The sequence below is a fragment of the Oncorhynchus clarkii genome, chromosome 20, assembly GCF_045791955.1.
Source record: "Oncorhynchus clarkii lewisi isolate Uvic-CL-2024 chromosome 20, UVic_Ocla_1.0, whole genome shotgun sequence".
In the NCBI taxonomy this organism is placed as follows: Eukaryota; Metazoa; Chordata; class Actinopteri; order Salmoniformes; family Salmonidae; genus Oncorhynchus; species Oncorhynchus clarkii.
This window is the reverse complement of record NC_092166.1, coordinates 57,892,110-57,909,915: the sequence shown is the minus strand read 5'-3', so window position 1 is coordinate 57,909,915 and position 17,806 is coordinate 57,892,110. Positions and strand designations below refer to the sequence as shown.

Here is a 17,806-nt window from a genome sequence, read left to right as displayed (position 1 = left end):
CATAGCATTAAGCCTAGCATTCAGCAGGCAACATTTTCACAAAAACAAGAAAAGCATTCAAATAAAATCATTTACCTTTGAAGAACTTCGGATGTTTTCAATGACGAGACTCTTAGTTAGATAGCAAATGTTCATTTTTTTCCAAAAATATTATTTGTGTAGACGAAATAGCTCCGTTTTGTTCATCACGTTTGGCTAAGAAAAAGACTGGAAAATGCAGTCACTTACAACGCCAAACTTTTTTCCAAATTAGCTCCATAATATCGACAGAAACATGGCTACGTTGTTTAGAATCAATCCTCAAGGTGTTTTTCACATATCTATTCGATAATCTATCAGTGGTGGCAGTTGGCTTCTCATCAGAAGGAAACGGAAAAATACTGCAGCTGGAGATTATGCAATAATTGCAACGGAGGACACCAAGCGACAACCTGGTAGATGTAGTCTCTTATGGTCAATCTTCCAATGATATGCCTACAAATACATCACAATGCTGTAGACACCTTGGGGAAAACTTGGAACACGTAAGCTGACTCCTAGCTCCTTCACAGCCATATAAGGAGTCATTGGAATGAGGCGGTTTCAAAAAATGTGGCACTTCCTGATTGGATTTGTATCTGTGTTTCGCCTGTAACATCAGTTCTGTGGCACTCACAGACGATATCTTTGCAGTTTTGGAAACGTCAGAGTGTTTTCTTTCCAAAGCTGTCAATTATATGCATAGTTGAGCATCTTTTCGTGACAAAATATCTTGTTTAAAACGGGAACGTTTTTCATCCAAAAATTAAAAGAGCGCCCCCTATTTCGAAGAAGTTAAGAGGCTCCTCTGTCCTCCACTCGTTACCTGTATTAATGGCACCTGTTTGAACTTGTTATCAGTATAAAAGACACCTGTCCACAACCTCAAACAGTCACACTCCAAACTCCACTATGGCCAAGACCAAAGAGCTGTCAAAGGACACCAGAAACAAAATTGTAGACCTGCACCAGGCTGGGAAGACTGAATCTGCAATAGGTAAGCAACTTGGTTTGAAGAAATCAACTGTGGGAGCAATTATTAGGAAATGTAAGACATACAAGACCACTGATAATCTCCCTCGATCTGGGGCTCCACGCAAGATCTCACCCCGTGGGGTCAAAATGATCACAAGAACGGTGAGCAAAACACCCAGAACCACACGGGGGGACCTAGTGAATGACCTGCAGAGAGCTGGGACCAAAGTAACAAAGCCTACCATCAGTAACACAATACGCTGCCAGGGACTCAAATCCTGCAGTGCCAGACGTGTCCCCCTGCTTAAGCCAGTACATGTCCAGGCCCGTCTGAAGTTTGCTACAGAGAATTTGGATGATCCAGAAAAAGATTGGGAGAATGTCATGGTCAGATGAAACCGAAATATAACTTCTTGGTAAAAACTAAATTCGTTGTGTTTGGAGGACAAAGAATGCTGAGTTGCATCCAAAGAACACCATACCTACTGTGAAACATGGGGGTGGAAACATCATGCTTTGGGGCTGTTTTTCTGCAAAGGGACCTATGATGTTTTTCTGCCAAGTGTTCCTATGATGAAAATTACAGGCCTCTCTCATCTTTTTAAGTTGGAGAACTTGCACGATTGGTGGCTGACTAAATACTTTTTTGCCCCACTATACATACATACATACATACATACAGGAAAAAATGAACAGAAGTCACTTGAACGCAGTCTGGCACAAAGAGAAGATCCATTTGGGAGACAAGCCTATACACAATCTATATACACACACCATTATCCACATAAAAGCTAAATATTTGTACTTTTTAATTACAGTTTACGAAAACAGAATTAGCTTACGTTGAGATCCTTCAACACCCTGCAGCCAAATGACAGAACAAGGTAATAGGAGCCTTAAGTTTACGCCACTGATTTGGGAGGCTGGGGGCTAGACTTTTACGCCAGCAAGAACGCACTCAAGGACATGGTTTAGGAGTGCTCTGAGAGATGACATTATGTGAGGGGCCCTGATTCTGACTATGTATGATGTGGCAATGGCAACATAACCTCTTATCAGGTCTTCAAAACACCCCCACCTCCTCATCCTTCCAAGAATGCCATCCCCATCAATCCCATCACTCCCAGGGGGCTATTTCGGATTCACACTGTAATGATGAAGTCCTGTTCTATTCCTCTTGTCTCTCTCAGACGTCCTCTCAATTGTGTCAGGGAGCTCAACTGCTATCTCCTAAATGTGCCTCTCGTATCTCCTTCGTCGGTGCTTGATGAAACATTTAAATAAGGCTTCAACTTATTTATTTCTTCTCAGTACCACTCAAGTAAATCTAAGCTTGTGATTGGAGAGGAGGAGGAGGGAGAGATGGCGAAACAGCTGATAGGCCAGATTGTAAAAACTCCTTTAGCTGTTTGTCCCAAAGTTACACTTCTGCTTACACTTCTCCGCCGAGGATCCAGGACACAGTGAGACATTCTGAGGAGCAGCAGCCATGGGTCGGCCCTCTTGTCCCAGGGAGAATGCTCATAAGTAGAGGATAGGAGAGTGGAGGAATGAAGGCCGGTGGGAGGAGCTATATAGGAGGAACTGGCTCATTGTAATGGAATGAATGGAACAGAGTCAAATGTGGTTTCCATATGTGTGATGCATTTGATACCGTTCCTTTTATTCCATTCCAGCCATTACAATGACCCGCCCTGCTATGACTCCTCCCACCAGCCTCCACTGGAGTGGAGGTATTTTCCCCAAGACAAGCTGATCACTCCGCCTTTTTATATCCCTCCATAGCAGAGAGCTAGTGAGCCTCTCCGGAGCAGTAAGAACATCCGTGGTGAGGCTGGAGTGGCTCTCCAATGCTGTGTCCTCTGTGAATTCAACAATTTTTTTCTCCCCCCCATCCATACACAGCAGCACTCTGGACATCCTCTGTAGCTGGTGTCGGTAGGATCTAGAACATAGGATCTAGAACATACCATCAGAGCCCAGATATCAGATTAGAAATGGCACCGAGGGAACTGTGGGTAAAGCTACTGCTGGTGTCTGTTGACAATTACAACAGGGGGCTTGGAAAGTGTTGTACCCCAGTGTTGAGTGGAGCGTAATTGTTTTGTTTGTGACGGGTGTGCATAAAATGGAAAGGAAAGTCGGCTGCATGCAATATATTCATTCACTGGCTCATTTATTCCAAGGCTGAAATGTAAAGATGGAATAAGATGTAGCTAATAATAAAGATGTGAACAGACAAGTAATTCAAATCTATAATGCAAGTCGTTTGTTTTGCTAAACTGTGCTTCACCATGGGTAATTAGCCGATTTTTGAACACAGGTGCTGAAATTGCAAATCACGTCAAAATATGCCAGATAGTCTTTTGATGTAAGTTCTTTGTCAGTGTTCACCATGTATCATACAGGAGTCTGTAAGCTGTTTAATTGGAAGGTTGGGTTCATCAGAGTAGAGTAGAGCAGTCTTTTGGCGTGTCCTCCTGTGGTTGAGTGGGAGTAGAGGTGTGAGCACAGGGCTGCTATTCGTTCGTTATGCCATCACAGATCACACCCCTACAGAGAATCCATCCTCGGTTAATTACACGAACAAAATCTTCCCGTGCTTTTCAACCGATCCCTCCAAAAGCCAATCTTCCTCTAGTTCAGCCTTTAAAACGGCCAGCTAACGTTCAGTCAATCGTTGATTTATGGACCACGGAGCGGAGGACTCTGTCCGGTCTGCCGAGGAGTCGTCGTTACGTTGTCGATCAGATCAAAGTAAACACATTCATTTGGCATCATGCCTAGTTGTGTATCTCAGTCCCGTGAAATATACATTGTTATGACGAAGGGTTCTATATAACTGGTTATTTCGCTTTTAACCATAGCATGACCCTTTTTGGTGCTATATGGAACCTTTTTTTGAAGGTTCTATAAAGAACCACGCTCATCAGGTTCTAAATGGAACTTGCATGGTGCTACAAAGAACTCTTTCCTAAGGTTCTATGTAGGGCCAAAAAAGGGTTCTGCTATGGTTACATGCCTGTTATATAGAACCATTCGTCTTTAGTGTGGGGCTATATTGAACAATTTTTTATGGTTCTTTATGGAACCTTTATGGAGAATGGTTCTATAAAGAACCCTTCTCAATCTCAAATGATCTTTGTAGAACCATATATATTTTTTTATTTGGGTTTATTAGCCATATTGTTAATATTATTTAGATAATGGCTGGGGGAATGGCTGGGGGTCCCTGAGAGAATTGAGGACTACTGACTTAATAAAGCTTTCACAATTGACACAAGGCCATACACCAGTCTTTTACAAGACACTGTCACTGTCCATAGTAATACAGAACAAACTGCAACAGATGAGAGAAACTGGAATGACACTCTCACTCACGGTTGGACAAAAAGAGTTGTGAACAAACCACACCCCAAAATATTCTAATGAGCCACCACCCCTACATTTTAATTATCATTAAAATAGGAAATACTTTTGACCTGTAAAGAACCATTGAAGGGCGCAAGGGTTCTTTGGGTCAGTATAGTTCCACAAATAACCACCACTCTTCCCAAAGAACCATGGAGGGATTCTCATTTCTTAGTGTATAGTCAGTCGGACACAAATATTTTCGGCCTGCTGCAGTCCCATTTAAAGAAAAGGACAGACCTAGAGTAGACATTCTACTTTTTTCATACAGGCTTCTAAATTAAGTATCACGCATCATCAAAATTATAATCCCTTGCCTTGAATCAACTCAATTCCAACCAAAATTCAACTTGATTGAAGAATAAACACAACTTTATTTGTCACATGCGATGAATACAACATGTAGACCGAAAATATAGACCTTACCATGAAATGCTTACCAAATATTTACCAAATAAATGAAAGTAAAGAATTATGAAAAGTAACACAAAATAACAATAACGAGGCTACATACAGGGGGTACCGGTACCGAGTCAGTGTGCGGGGGTACAGGTTAGTCGAGGTCATTTGTACATGTAGGTAGGGGTGAGGTGACTGAAAAACAGCGTAGCAGCAGTGTAAAAAACTAATGGATCATGTTCTAAATCATATAGTTAGATTATAAGAGTGGGCACTATGAATACAGTGTGGTTTGACATGATAACCAATGAAAAAGCCCGGGAGGAGTTATTGTGACAGGGTAGGAATCAAACTGTTGGTCGTGGTTTCCTAGGGGACCCTATAATCTTTGGCTACGTTAAATGTTTTCTCTCTTAGCTACTTGATGTAGCTAACATATTCATGCTTCACCTATTCCTCTTTGATTTAGAAGAAACTGTTGCACAAACAACATGCGGATTTGGGCCTACACCATCACTGGTATCAGGCTGTATTAGCTAGCTACGTTTGCTCTGACTCAGTGCATTTATTATCTCGCTAGCCAGCTGATTAGCATTAGCGGTTTTGCTAAGAAAAGACTAACTGTTTACAGAGAGTAAGATGCACAAACGAATAGTGTAATTATAGAACACCTGTGGATTTACACTGAGGGTACAAAACATTAGGAACACCTGCTCTTTCCATGACATAAACTGACCAGGTAAATTCAGATGAAAGCTATGAACCCTTATTGATGTCCCTTGATAAATCCACTTCAATCAGTGTAGATTCATCAGGTTAAAGAAGGATTTTTAAGCCTTGGGACAATTGACACATGGATTGTGTATGTGTGTCATTCAGAGGGTGAATGGTCAAGACAAAATATTTAAGTACCTTTGAACGGGGTATGGTAGTAGGTGCCAGGCTCATCGGTTTGAGTGTGTCAAGAACTGAAACGCTTCTGGGTTTTTCACACTCAACAGTTTTCCGTGTGCATCAAGAACGGTTCAAACACCCAGCCACCTTGACACAACTGTCCCCGTGGAACACTTTCGACACCTTGTAAATGTCCATACCCCGATGAATTGAGGCTGTTCTGAGGGCAAAGAGGTGTGCAACTCAATATTAGGATGGCGTTTCTAATGTTTCGTACACTCAGTGTATATTAAGAAGCTGATCATCAGCATCATGTTGTATGTGCTGCATTGACCATGCAGATTGACCGCAGGTGGTCTCATGGTCAAGCAACAACAACTGTGCTCCTTGAGTGACAGGGGCCAGGGCTTGGTCTGTGTGGGAAGCGGCATGGAGAGAGAGAGAGGGGGGAGAGGAGAGAGATGACTCAAGTAGCGGAGTAAACTATAAAAACGTGCTACACACGGCAGAATAGCGTATCAAATTTAACAAACCAGACATTGAAACACAGTTATAGAAGGTCAAGTAAAAACCCAGACCGGTCGTTGCATTCATATAGTAAAACACAGTATAGTAAAACACAGTATACTGCCCAGCCCTGTACTGAAATTCCCACAGGAGAACGTTGCTTCTTAACGTTCTCTGAACTATTTGACAACATTCCCAAGGTTTGAACTTTTAGGAAACGTTCAGTTAAATTAATGAAATTGCCCAACAAAAGTTTTTTTTTGGTCAATTTCCTTCAATGTCCTAAGAATGTTTCAAAGCCAAGCAACTAGCCTGCACCATTCTCAGACAGTTCTGGAACGGTTGTATGCAAAATAACCAAAGGACAACCAAGCTCTCACCAAGCTCTAAGAAACATATGGTTCTCAGAACGTTATTTGCCAACTGGGGTAGTTCCTTATCATACTGCTAGTGACTAAGGGCTGACTTAGGGAGTATCATCATAGCTTGTCTGTCCACCGAGGAGAGGACCCCACAGAGTCATTAGATTTACTGCAGTCATACTGGAGCCATTGTAATTGCAGGTGCTGAGATTACAATGGGCCCCACAGAGATAAATCATTGCCAAAGGTCCATGCTCAGACTGTTACCAGCGGTCCATGATGAGCCAGGCGGGAGATGTACAGAGCAGAGAGGAGACCATGTTCACCGCTACTTAATGACTACTCATAGGGCTGTGTGAAGCATGATGATCAAGGACAATGGGTAACAGTGATAGGAGGAAAAGGCTTTACTTCCATTTGGAGATGCAGAACTTGACTTTTAAATCTAATGCTTTATTCCAGGTGGCTATATTACGTTTGCTGGTATGAATGTCTTGCCTCCTTGTTATCTTGATACTCTACCAGGTAATGAAACCAAGATGTCTGTAATTACTTTTCATACAAACAGCGTCTACTCCTCCAGCTCGTCACAGATTTGTCGTCAATGTTTGTCACAAATTGCAGTTTCCTGCCAACCAGCCCCCAGAGCATATGGTCCTACCTGTGTATGTGTTTACAGCAGCTGCCTGAGACTTCTTCCCAGCACACAGGGATCACAATTACCCAATAGGGTCTCTGTACGGCTAATGCTGACACACAAGCCCGTGATACACAGGCACACACACAGGTACACACATATTATCCCAGAGCCTTATTGTAGAGGCATCCAGGCAGCTAACATCTTCACTTTTAGCAGTTTCACTTGGTTTCTCTGAGTAGAGTTGAATTATAAATGAGCTGCTTATTTACTGGGACTGAGACTAGGCCGGCGTGGTGCTTGTGCTTCTGCACATCTATGCAGACGAGCTGACAGGGAGTAGACAATTTACTCCTCCCCCTAGGCTGGGGAAACTTGGAGTGAAGGACCAGTTACTCACTCCATATCGTTATTTCTCTCTTCCAGTTCTCCCTCTCTCTCTCTGGAGTCTCTCTCTCGCAAACACACTCTCTCTCTCTCTTGCAACTCTTTCTCAATCTCTCTCCCTCTCCTCAGCTCTCTCTCTCTCTCTCTCTCTCTCTCTCTCTCTCTCTCTCTCTCTCTTGTGGTTTCAACCTCTTAAATGACTAAAATAAATGTTGCTTCAGGAGGAAACAAATGTCTGCAGTTTATTGCTTTTTGTGACTGGTGCTGTGATAAAGAGGTCCACATTATATATAATAATTTCCTTCCTCACATCATCCAGCTTATGAGTTTTCACTGTTTTATGAATAGACATTTTACTGCAAAACAAGAAGGCACAATCTACATAATTTCTGCTTTGACCATGATGCTTAAAGGTACAACTGAAACACGGCAATTATGTTGCTGTCGCTGCTGTGAAACCCAAAGGTAACTAATTGGTGGAGATTGCACACCATGCATTAATTCTCCAACTTTTCTTTTCGCCAGCCTTTTATCCCATTAAGAATGGAAGCCCCCGCATCCCACACTGTGTAAATGGCTCATTTCTGAGTATTGACAGATAGAACTAACCATTACTCTTTCCTTTCAGAGCAAAGTGAACCCTGTCAACGTGACGCCCATCATTCAGGCCGTGGACCAGGACAGGAACATCCAGCCTCCCTCTGAGAGGCCAGGAATACTCTACTCCATCCTCATTGGTAGGTACCCGTCAACACTGCTGTCATCTATATTCCGTCACCACTGTACCGCTCCCATGCCAGGTCATGCAGAGGGGATAGCTATCTCCAGTGTAAGGAGTGGTGGTTGTGGGGGCTCGGCAGTGCAGCTCTAACCGAAAGGCTGATGGTGGTGGCAGGGAGGGAGAGAGTATGCAATGGAGGGACGAGAAGGAGGCGGGTGAGGATGGGATGCGTTTCTGGCGAAGGGGAGCAGGGGGCCACCTGTGGAGAGCTGAGATGAGAACTGACAGTGCAGGGCTGTAGGGAACTATGCTACTGTGCAATGCTCCCATCTCGCTCCCCCGGCTCTCTGGGAGGCCAGTAAGGAGATGCCTGATATTTTTATATTTTCTGACATACATTGACAATATGAAATGATATCTAAAGATTATGAGTCTTTTCAAGACTTTTCATTAGAATTACATTCACATTCGTGTAGTGCAAGGGGCATTAAAGAAAATGGTGAAACATAGAGGCACTTACTTTCATAAAGCCTCCAACTTCTCCCCTGACCTTCAACATGACGGTCAATTATTTCCCTGTACCCTGTTTAGGTAAGCCTGAGAAGTACGCCGACTTCTTCTCTCTCAACCGAACCACTGCCAAGCTGAAGCTCCTCAAACCACTCAACAGGGACCTGTATCAAAGATTTGACTTGGTAATCAAGGTAATAAGAATAAAGCTCTGTATCCAGGCATGCTGTCTTCGTGACAAGATCATGGTCTTTCATTCTGAATAAGAGGGGGAATGATCCAATAATTCACAGCTAGAGAGAGAGGCAGAGACTGGGGATGGACTGGCTGTGTGTGCGTGCGTGCGTGCGTTCGTGCGTGTGTGTGTGTGTGTGTGTGAGAGAGCAGGTTAGGCAGTGAGCGGTGCTAAAACCCCCATCAGGATGAGTCAGGTATCTCACACACACAACTGCCGACGAGGCTTGTTGCTTTAAACTCCAGAGGGCGGTGATCCGTTAGGAACATTCTGCATGCTACAAGGATCCTCACACTCCGAGGGGGGAGTATGGACATGAGCTTATATAGATAAAGCTCCCTTATCGGCACAGGGGGAAACTCCTGTACTACAGGTGTCTCAGACTCCAGATCAAAGAGGAAAGAGCCCAGTGCAAGCTATGGGTTATATGACACTGTGTTCATATGTAGGGGGTTTCAGTTCAACCTTGCATGTGTGACATAGATATGCATGCATGCAGTGTGTGTGTGAATTAAATAGTCAGGCAGTGTGTAGTGTTTGAATTAGATGTGTGTGTGTGTGTGTGTGTGTGTAGTGTCATGCTCGCGCTGCTGCATGCTGACGGCCAGATTGGTAGCGGTATCAACCAGCAACATGCTTGAGAGATTTTCTGCTTCAGGAGTCGGTGAGGGGAAGGTGAGCGGTGAGTGCCCTCCCCTCTCCCTCCGTCCTAGCCTGAGCTCAGGAGCAGGCAGCTACCCCCCAGATATTGGACAGATCCCTCTCACATGACAGGTAGACTGGGCTGGGTGAATGAGAAGTGACTCCTGCACAACGACTGTGTTAACAGTGAGAAAGGTGGCCCACCACAGGAAGAGATCAGCTCAGCAGTTACCCCATTTACAGTCTGCCCTGTCCAAGGACAGGTACTGTGTAGAGTGCAAATCCTTCTTGGGGAGAAAGCTCATTCTCTTTTCTTTTTTTTTTTTTTTACAAAGGCAAAAAAACAAAAACAGGTTATCTTTCTACAGGCATCTGTGTGTGTTGGAAACTAGGGAAAGTTTTTTTCTAGGCTTCATTGAGTTGGAACTTGCCAGGCTGCAAATACAGCTTGTGCAGAGCCCCACAGTGGAGGTGTCATAATACCCATAAAACCTAGCGGTCAAACAGGAAAATGGTTCCAATCGTTTTTCCACCATTTATTCTTCCGATAAGGGATTTTAGAAACGTAAAATACAGGCTGTATTTTGTGTAGGCCTATCCTGGAGGGATGTTTTGATAACCATGTAAATCTCTCTCGGACAAGGTGACTTTGATAAAAATATTCAGCTCTATTTACTCTCAGATTCAAAAATGCTATTTAACATCAAAGTAGACATCATGCAAGACTACAAATCCCTGCAAGCTCCTGCACGTCATCTCTAGCTGACACCTTTGCTAACAGGTATTGTGTCAAATTAAAACTTGCACAAGACAGTTCACATAATTGTCCATTTAAAGAAATGTGTCCAATTGATAAAATTACTATATTTAGTTAACCTTCGATAGTTAATCCCGAGATTCTTACCTATGCCTCGATTCGGCAGTCTTGTCTCATCATGGCATCAGTTCTTTATGATAGCCACATTAGCAGCTAATTAGCATTACATTTTTGGGGGGTAAATACAGGTGAATATATTGATAAAAGTCACCTTGTCCTAAAGAGATTTACCTCACGCCAGAGTAAGCCTACACGAAACCCAGCCCTTATTTTATGTGTTTCTAAAATCTCCTATGGGAAAAATGAATAGTGAAAAAATTATTGGAACCATTTCCCTATTTGACCACTAGGTTTTATGGGTATTATGACTCATACTGTGGTACTCTATACTGCCCTGGGGTTGTGTTAAATATAGATACACAGTATGATCCAGATACTGTACAGGAATAGGAATAGTCTCAGAGAATGGAGGGAGGGCGCTGTGGTTGTCTGGTGGACAGAAACATGTACTTTAATGATGACTATCAGATTGTCATTATATTTGACTGATAAGTGTATGTGATTGACTATTGGAGTAGTTTGAGAGATGATGACGTACATGTGAATCACCCGTAATTGAGTATTTGGAGTCAACCATCCAATTTGGAGTCAACCATCCCACCGTTGTAATTCAATTAAGCTGCGGAGTATGCGTTTGGTTCTGCACCATGAAGAACACTTTGAAGATGTAATCATTTCAATAATTGCCTTTTTTGCAAGTTTAGATTTGCCTCTCATTCCTTTTGATATGATCGCTTTTCGCAGGTCCCTTACGGAAGAAACACATGCATTCCACATGTTCCAAAAGCACGTCAATCACATGTGATCTATGTGAAATGAATGTGATAACATTCAGACAACATGTAAAGCAACACGTGATAATATGAAATGACACTTGAAAACGTGTGATTACATGCAAAGTTTCCCAAAACCAGGTTTTCACATGATTTCACGTGTGAAATTTCATGTGAAATCATGTGGTTTTTTTTCTGTACGAGGTGTCAGTATAGTCTTAGAATCAGATATTTAGGGGGGGGCGAATCGACTGATATTCCCCTACCAGGGAATTATGAAGTGCTTTTGACACAAGTGGTTGCTCTTCATATTTAAACAGTTACACACTCCTCTAGCCGATAATGGGGACCATGCTGTTACACACAACACTTTAGCTTCCATGTTGAGTCATCGCAAGACATGGGCACAGAGCGGAGGATGGTGTTTGATGCAGTAAACTGGAGATTTTATTGAAAATAGTTCTGAAAATTATACAAGTACCAGTCAAAAGTTTGCACACACCTACTCATTCCAGGGTTATTCTACATGGTAGAATAATAATGAAGACATCAAAACTATGAAATAACACATATGGAATAACATAGTAACCAAACAAGTGTTAAACAAATCAAAATATATTTTATATTTGAGATTCTTCAAAGTAGCCACCCTTTGCATTGATGACAGCTTTGCACACACTTGGCATTCTCTCAACCAGCTTCACCTGGAATGCTTTTCCAATGAGTAGGTGTGTCCAAACTTGGTGTAACCACCGACCTTGCTGTCCCATGCATCGTCCATATGCACTCAGCATGCCCAGCTTTGCAGTGGTGACCTCAAGGCCTCCATCATTTCCATTTTCATACTGACACAAAAAGTCACACACACACACACACACACACAAACAAAAGCTGGTAGAACAGTTCTTCCATGCAGCACACACGTAGGCAACTTCATCCATCCTTTATGGATAACCAGCAGTCGGAGAGCAGAGTCATCCCGCTCGAGTGCGCCCCCATGCAGCCACGTAGCTAGAATCGTTCTCTGATCCAAGTTGTAGAATCCAAGGCTCAGGCCCGCAAAGAGTGCTGGGAGAAGGCCCATTTACGTCCACTAAGCAAAAGTACATTTCCAAGATGTGTAAAAGCCTCGGTAAAACAAATATTTAGTTGGTAATGCCGTTGTAGACAGGTGGACAGTCCAATACCAATGGTGGGGAGTAGTGAACTAACATGTAGTAGTGTTTTCAGGTAGTTAATAACTTTCTTGCCATGTAGTGGTGTAGCTCAGTGATTCCCAAACTGTGGGTAGGGTGCGCGAGAGGTCTGCATGCCACAGTTTGGGAGCCACTGAGCTACACTACTAGTAAAATACACAAGGTGCAATTTGGAAAATTGGGTAGTGCATCATCAGTTCCTTTTGTCACGTCAGTCATTGCATATCTTAGAGCAGTGGTGTCAAACTCATTCCACGGAGAGCAGAGTGTCTGCATTTTTTTATTTTTTTTCTCTCCAATTAAGACCTAGACAACCAGGTAATAATTAAGTACAAGGGTTGAGCAAAAACTCTCAGCTACTTGACCCTCCATGGAATGAGTTTGACACATGTGCTTTAGAGAGCTTTTTATTTACCTTTATTTAACTAGCCAAGTCGGTTAAGAACAAATATCTTATTTTCAATGACGGCCTAGGAACAGGCAGAACGACAGATTTGTACCTTGTCAGCTCAGGGATATGAACTTGCAACCTTTTGGCTACTAGTCCAACGCTCTAACCACTAGGCTACCCTGCCGCCCCATATAACTTGTCAGTGATGTCATCTAGCCTATGTCAGCTAATGTTTTTTAGGCCGTTTTTTTAGGCCATTTATTTTGTAGTAATATTCAAGTAATTTAAATAGCACATGAATGCACATTAGACATGACAAAATGTATAGAATTGCATGAAAATTTGATTTAAAACTGCACAAATGTATTTGCAACCCTTGACAAAATGTGTAGACTTGCAAGAAATAAGCTTTAAACTGCATAATATATTCTCTGCCAACAAGCAGCAAGAGGGGTGTAGCTAACTAATGAAACTACACACTACTTTTTGTGTTTAATAGGCAAGTCTTGTCTCATCATGGCATAACATTCTGTTAACGTCTGACTCCAGAGTGATCTGTTCTTGCATTTTGTAGAATATGACATTTCAGATTTAGATATGATCATTTTTCACAAAGTATATACTTTGGATGTAGTGAACTACTTTTTCAAAGTAACTTTAATTCAATTAACTCTAATTTTTCTCCAGTGTGAAGTAATTTGTAGCTTGATAAACTGTATTTTCAGAGTAGCTTCCCCAATACTGTCCAATACTCATGCTTCACTTGTCCGACAGCTAGCAGTGAGGGAGATGATGGTGCACTGCAAATGAGAATAACATTTGTCCGATGCTGCTTCAGTACGCTAGCTAGCATTTAGCCACGTGTCAGCAGATATTCGGTTCCACGGTCATAAAAAAACGCAAAAAAACAACAACACGGGTGCCACCGATGTAACGCGTCGTTTAGTGTGGACAATCAGCTATTTGAAAAATAAGACTGGACACGAGACATCATACGGAGTTCAACAGGACGTGGTTTAGGCTATTCTAGGACAGGCGACCACCATCTCAATTAGTTCACGTAAAACAGGTGAATTTATAGACACGGGTCGAGCATTAGTAATCAATTATGGAGGAGGGATAATGACAAAACCGGCTGAAAAGGCTGAAAAATGAAGAAATTCATTTGGTCATCAGTCATATAAAGTGGTTTTTTTTTTTTGTGAGGGGCCCAGGGTCACCCTCCCCTCTCTATGTTGTTATGATCAATAATTGTAAAGGCGGTTTCATTCCTCTGTATTGACACAACCGTGCTGATTGGCCATAGATTAGATCAACATCGCTGATGGAGAGAACAAACAGCCTTGCTAGGATGAATGAGTTTCCAGTGTACTTCCATGTTTGTTGGAGAGGAATATGATTACAAAGGAATAATAAGTATCACTCAAAAAGATTGCTGTCGAAATCATCAAATGTTATTCAATTGGTTATTTTCAACCCTATTTTATATCAGTTGTCTTTGGAAAGCTTAGTCCATGAACCCAGCATTACTTGTGCTGTAAAGAAAGAGTTTTGAAACCCTCAGTGCTGCATACATGCACTTATTGAGTAGTTCTCAGTCATGTTCATTAAGGTGAAGTGAATCTGGAAGGTGCCACCTGAACGTGTCCAATAAGAACACAGATTTACGTTTTCTGTTTTCCAGGCAGAGCAGGACAACGGCCACCCCCTGCCTGCGTTTGCTAACCTCCAGATCGAGGTTCTGGATGAGAACAACCAGGCACCATACTTTCAAGACACCACATACCAGGGCTTCATCATCGAGTCAGCGCCAGTGGGCACCACATTGTTCGCTGACGTCAGCCTCACCACCCCCCTGGGCATCAAGGTTCTGGACAACGACATTGAGGAGGTAAGACCCCATAGCTGACCAGTCTCTTCGTTCATTCATTCATTAGTTAATTTATTCATTAATTTATTCATTATTTCAGTCTTTCATTCACCGACCCGAGGGTTTTTTGACTCCTCCGTCGCGACGTCCATGCCTGGTTATTCTTTAAAAGGGCTTTCCTCACCATCTTAAATAAGCATGCCCCATTCAAAAAATGTAGAACCAGGAACAGATATAGCCCTTGGTTCACTCCAGAACTGACTGCCCTTGACCATCACAAAAACATCCTGTGTCATACTGCATTAGCATCGAATAGCCCCCGCGAAGTTAGGAACCAATGTACACAGGCAGTTAGGAATGGCTAGCTTTTTCAAGCAGGAATTTGCATCCTGTGCACTACCTCAAATCAAATTTTATGTCACATACACATGTTTAGCAGATGTTAATGTGAGTGTAGCGAAATGCTTGCACATCTTGTTCCGACCATGCAATAATATCTAACAATTTCACAACAACTACCTTATACACACAAGTGTAAACGAATGAATAAGAATATGTACATAAAAATATATGGATGAGCGATGGCCGAACGGCATAAGCATGATGCAGTAGATTGTATAGAGTATATACACATGAGATGAGTAATGTAGGGTATGTAAACATTATATAAAGTGGCATTGTTTAAAGTGGGTAGTGATACATTTATTACATTAAATTTGTAATTATTAAAGTGGCTAGAGATGAGTCCGTATGTTGGCAGCAGCCACTCAATGTTAGTGATGGCTGTTTAACAGTCTGATGGCCTTGAGATTGAAGCTGTTTTTCAGTCTCTCGGTCCCCGCTTTGATGCACTCCAAAAAGTTCTGGGACACTGTAAAGTCCATGGAGAATAAGAGCACCTCCTCCCAGCTGCCCACTGCACTGAGGCTAGGAAACACTGTCACCACCGATAAATTCACGATAATTGAGAATTTCAATAAGCATTTTTCTACGGCTGGCCACCTGGCTACCGCTACCGCTACCCCGGTCAACAGTCTCTGTGGTGGTGCCACAGGGTTCAATCCTCACGCCGACACTTTTCTCTGTATACATCAATGATGTCGCTCTTGCTGCTGGTGATTCTCTGATCCACCTCTACGCAGACGACACCATTCTGTTTACTTCTGGCCCTTCTTTGGACACGGTGTTAACTAACCTCCAGACGAGTTTCAATGCCATACAACTCTCCCTCCGTTGCCTCCAACTGCTCTTAAATGCAAGCAAAACTAAATGCATGCTCTTCAACCGATCGTTGCCCACACCTACCCACCCATCCAGCATCACTACTCTGGAGGGTTCTAACTTAGAATATGTGGACAACTACGAATACCTAGGTGTCTGGTTAGACTGTAAACTCTTCTTCCAGACTCACACTAAGCATCTCCAATCCACAATTAAATCTAGAATCGGCTTCCTATTTCGCAACAAAGCTTCCTTCACTCATGCTGCCAAACATACCCTCGTAAAACTGACCATCCTACCGATCCTTGACTTTGGCAATGCCATGTACAAAATAGCCTCCAACACTCTACTCAGCAAATTGTATGCAGTCTATCATAGTGCCATCCGTTTTGTCACCAAAGCCCTATATTCTACCCACCACTGCGACCTGTATGCTCTCGTTGGCTGGCCCTCGCTTCATATCCGTCGCAAAACCCACTGGTTCCAGGTCATCTATACGTCGTTGGTAAAGCCCCGCCTTATCTCAGCTCACTGGTCACCATAGCAGCACCCACCCGCAGCATGCGCTCCAGCAGGTATATTTCACTGGTCACCCCCAAAGCCAATTCCTCCTTCGGCCGCCTTTTCTTCCAGTTCTCTGCTGCCAGTGACTGGAACAAACTGCAAAAATCACTGAAGCTGGAGACTCATATCTCCCTCACAAGCTTTAAGCACCATCTGTCAGAGCAGGTCACAGATCACTGCACCTGTACATAGCGAATCTGTAAATAGCCCATCCAACTACCTATATTTATTGCCTCACCCCCCTTATCCTGCCTCATTTGCACACACTGTATATAGACTTTCTCTATTGTATTATTGACTGTATCTTTGTTTATTCCATGTGTAACGCTGTGTTGTTGTTTGTGTCGCACTGCTTTGCTTTATCTTGGCCAGGTCGCAGTTGTAAATGAGAACTTGTTCTCAACTAGCCTACCTGGTTAAATATAGGTGAAATATATATATATTTTTTTAAATCACACTCACTCTCTCTATGGAATAGTTCTGTAGATCTTGATAAGAGAGCAGAGAGGTTGAGATCAGAGAGGTTACGTGCTAACCTTGTTACAGTACATAGAATCAAGTGACTGTCTAGGTAGAGTTCCAGGATCCATTTATGTCAGCTGCAAATAAGGTATTTGGCTTTCAAGATGATACTATAGGAATTAATCAGCAAAAAACACACATGACTTTCATTTTAACGTGATTGTAACACCATCTCCAAATTCTCATTGGTTGAGCAGGTTGTCCCAATCACACTTTTTGGTTTGTTCTTAATTCAGCTCCTCCCTGGTGATGAACCTGTAGCTATTAGCCAATGCATTAGTGATTAGAGAGGTTCTCTTTCTCGCTTTTTCTGCTGATCAGCCTCTTTTTTTCAAACCCTCCAATTCTTCTATTTACATGATTTCCGCTTCACGCCTTGTTTATAGATTTTTGTTTAAATTTGTAGCTAGCTTGGTTAGACTTTGAAGTGCAATTATCTGTTTTTCTCTGACCCGAGGAACTTGTTTCCCACAGTACATGGATGTCTGTATTACATTGATAAGGCATATAGTTGTGTATAGTTGTTACTAGTGCCATATGTGCTGTATATACGTATACACTCTGGGTTTAGCCTGGTCTAGTGGAGTTGTTTCTCACATACCGATCTGGAGCAGGCTAAAGTCCATGTGAGTTGGATTATTTTGGGAAACCTCATGCTGATGGAAGCTGTGTCATCTCCTGCTGTGCGGGGGCA

The 17,806-nt window shown here is 42.6% G+C and overlaps 1 protein-coding gene across 1 annotated transcript in view; it reads left to right on the top strand.

Annotated features, from left to right (window-relative positions):
* Positions 1-17,806, top strand: part of LOC139376583 (protocadherin-15-like) — a 185,551-nt gene that overhangs the window by 60,968 nt on the left and 106,777 nt on the right. Inside the window, exons 10-12 of the mRNA XM_071119336.1 lie at positions 8,219-8,327; positions 8,903-9,015; positions 14,620-14,826. Of these exons, the coding sequence (XP_070975437.1) occupies positions 8,219-8,327; positions 8,903-9,015; positions 14,620-14,826 (429 nt within the window). The remainder of the gene's footprint in view (positions 1-8,218; positions 8,328-8,902; positions 9,016-14,619; positions 14,827-17,806) is intronic.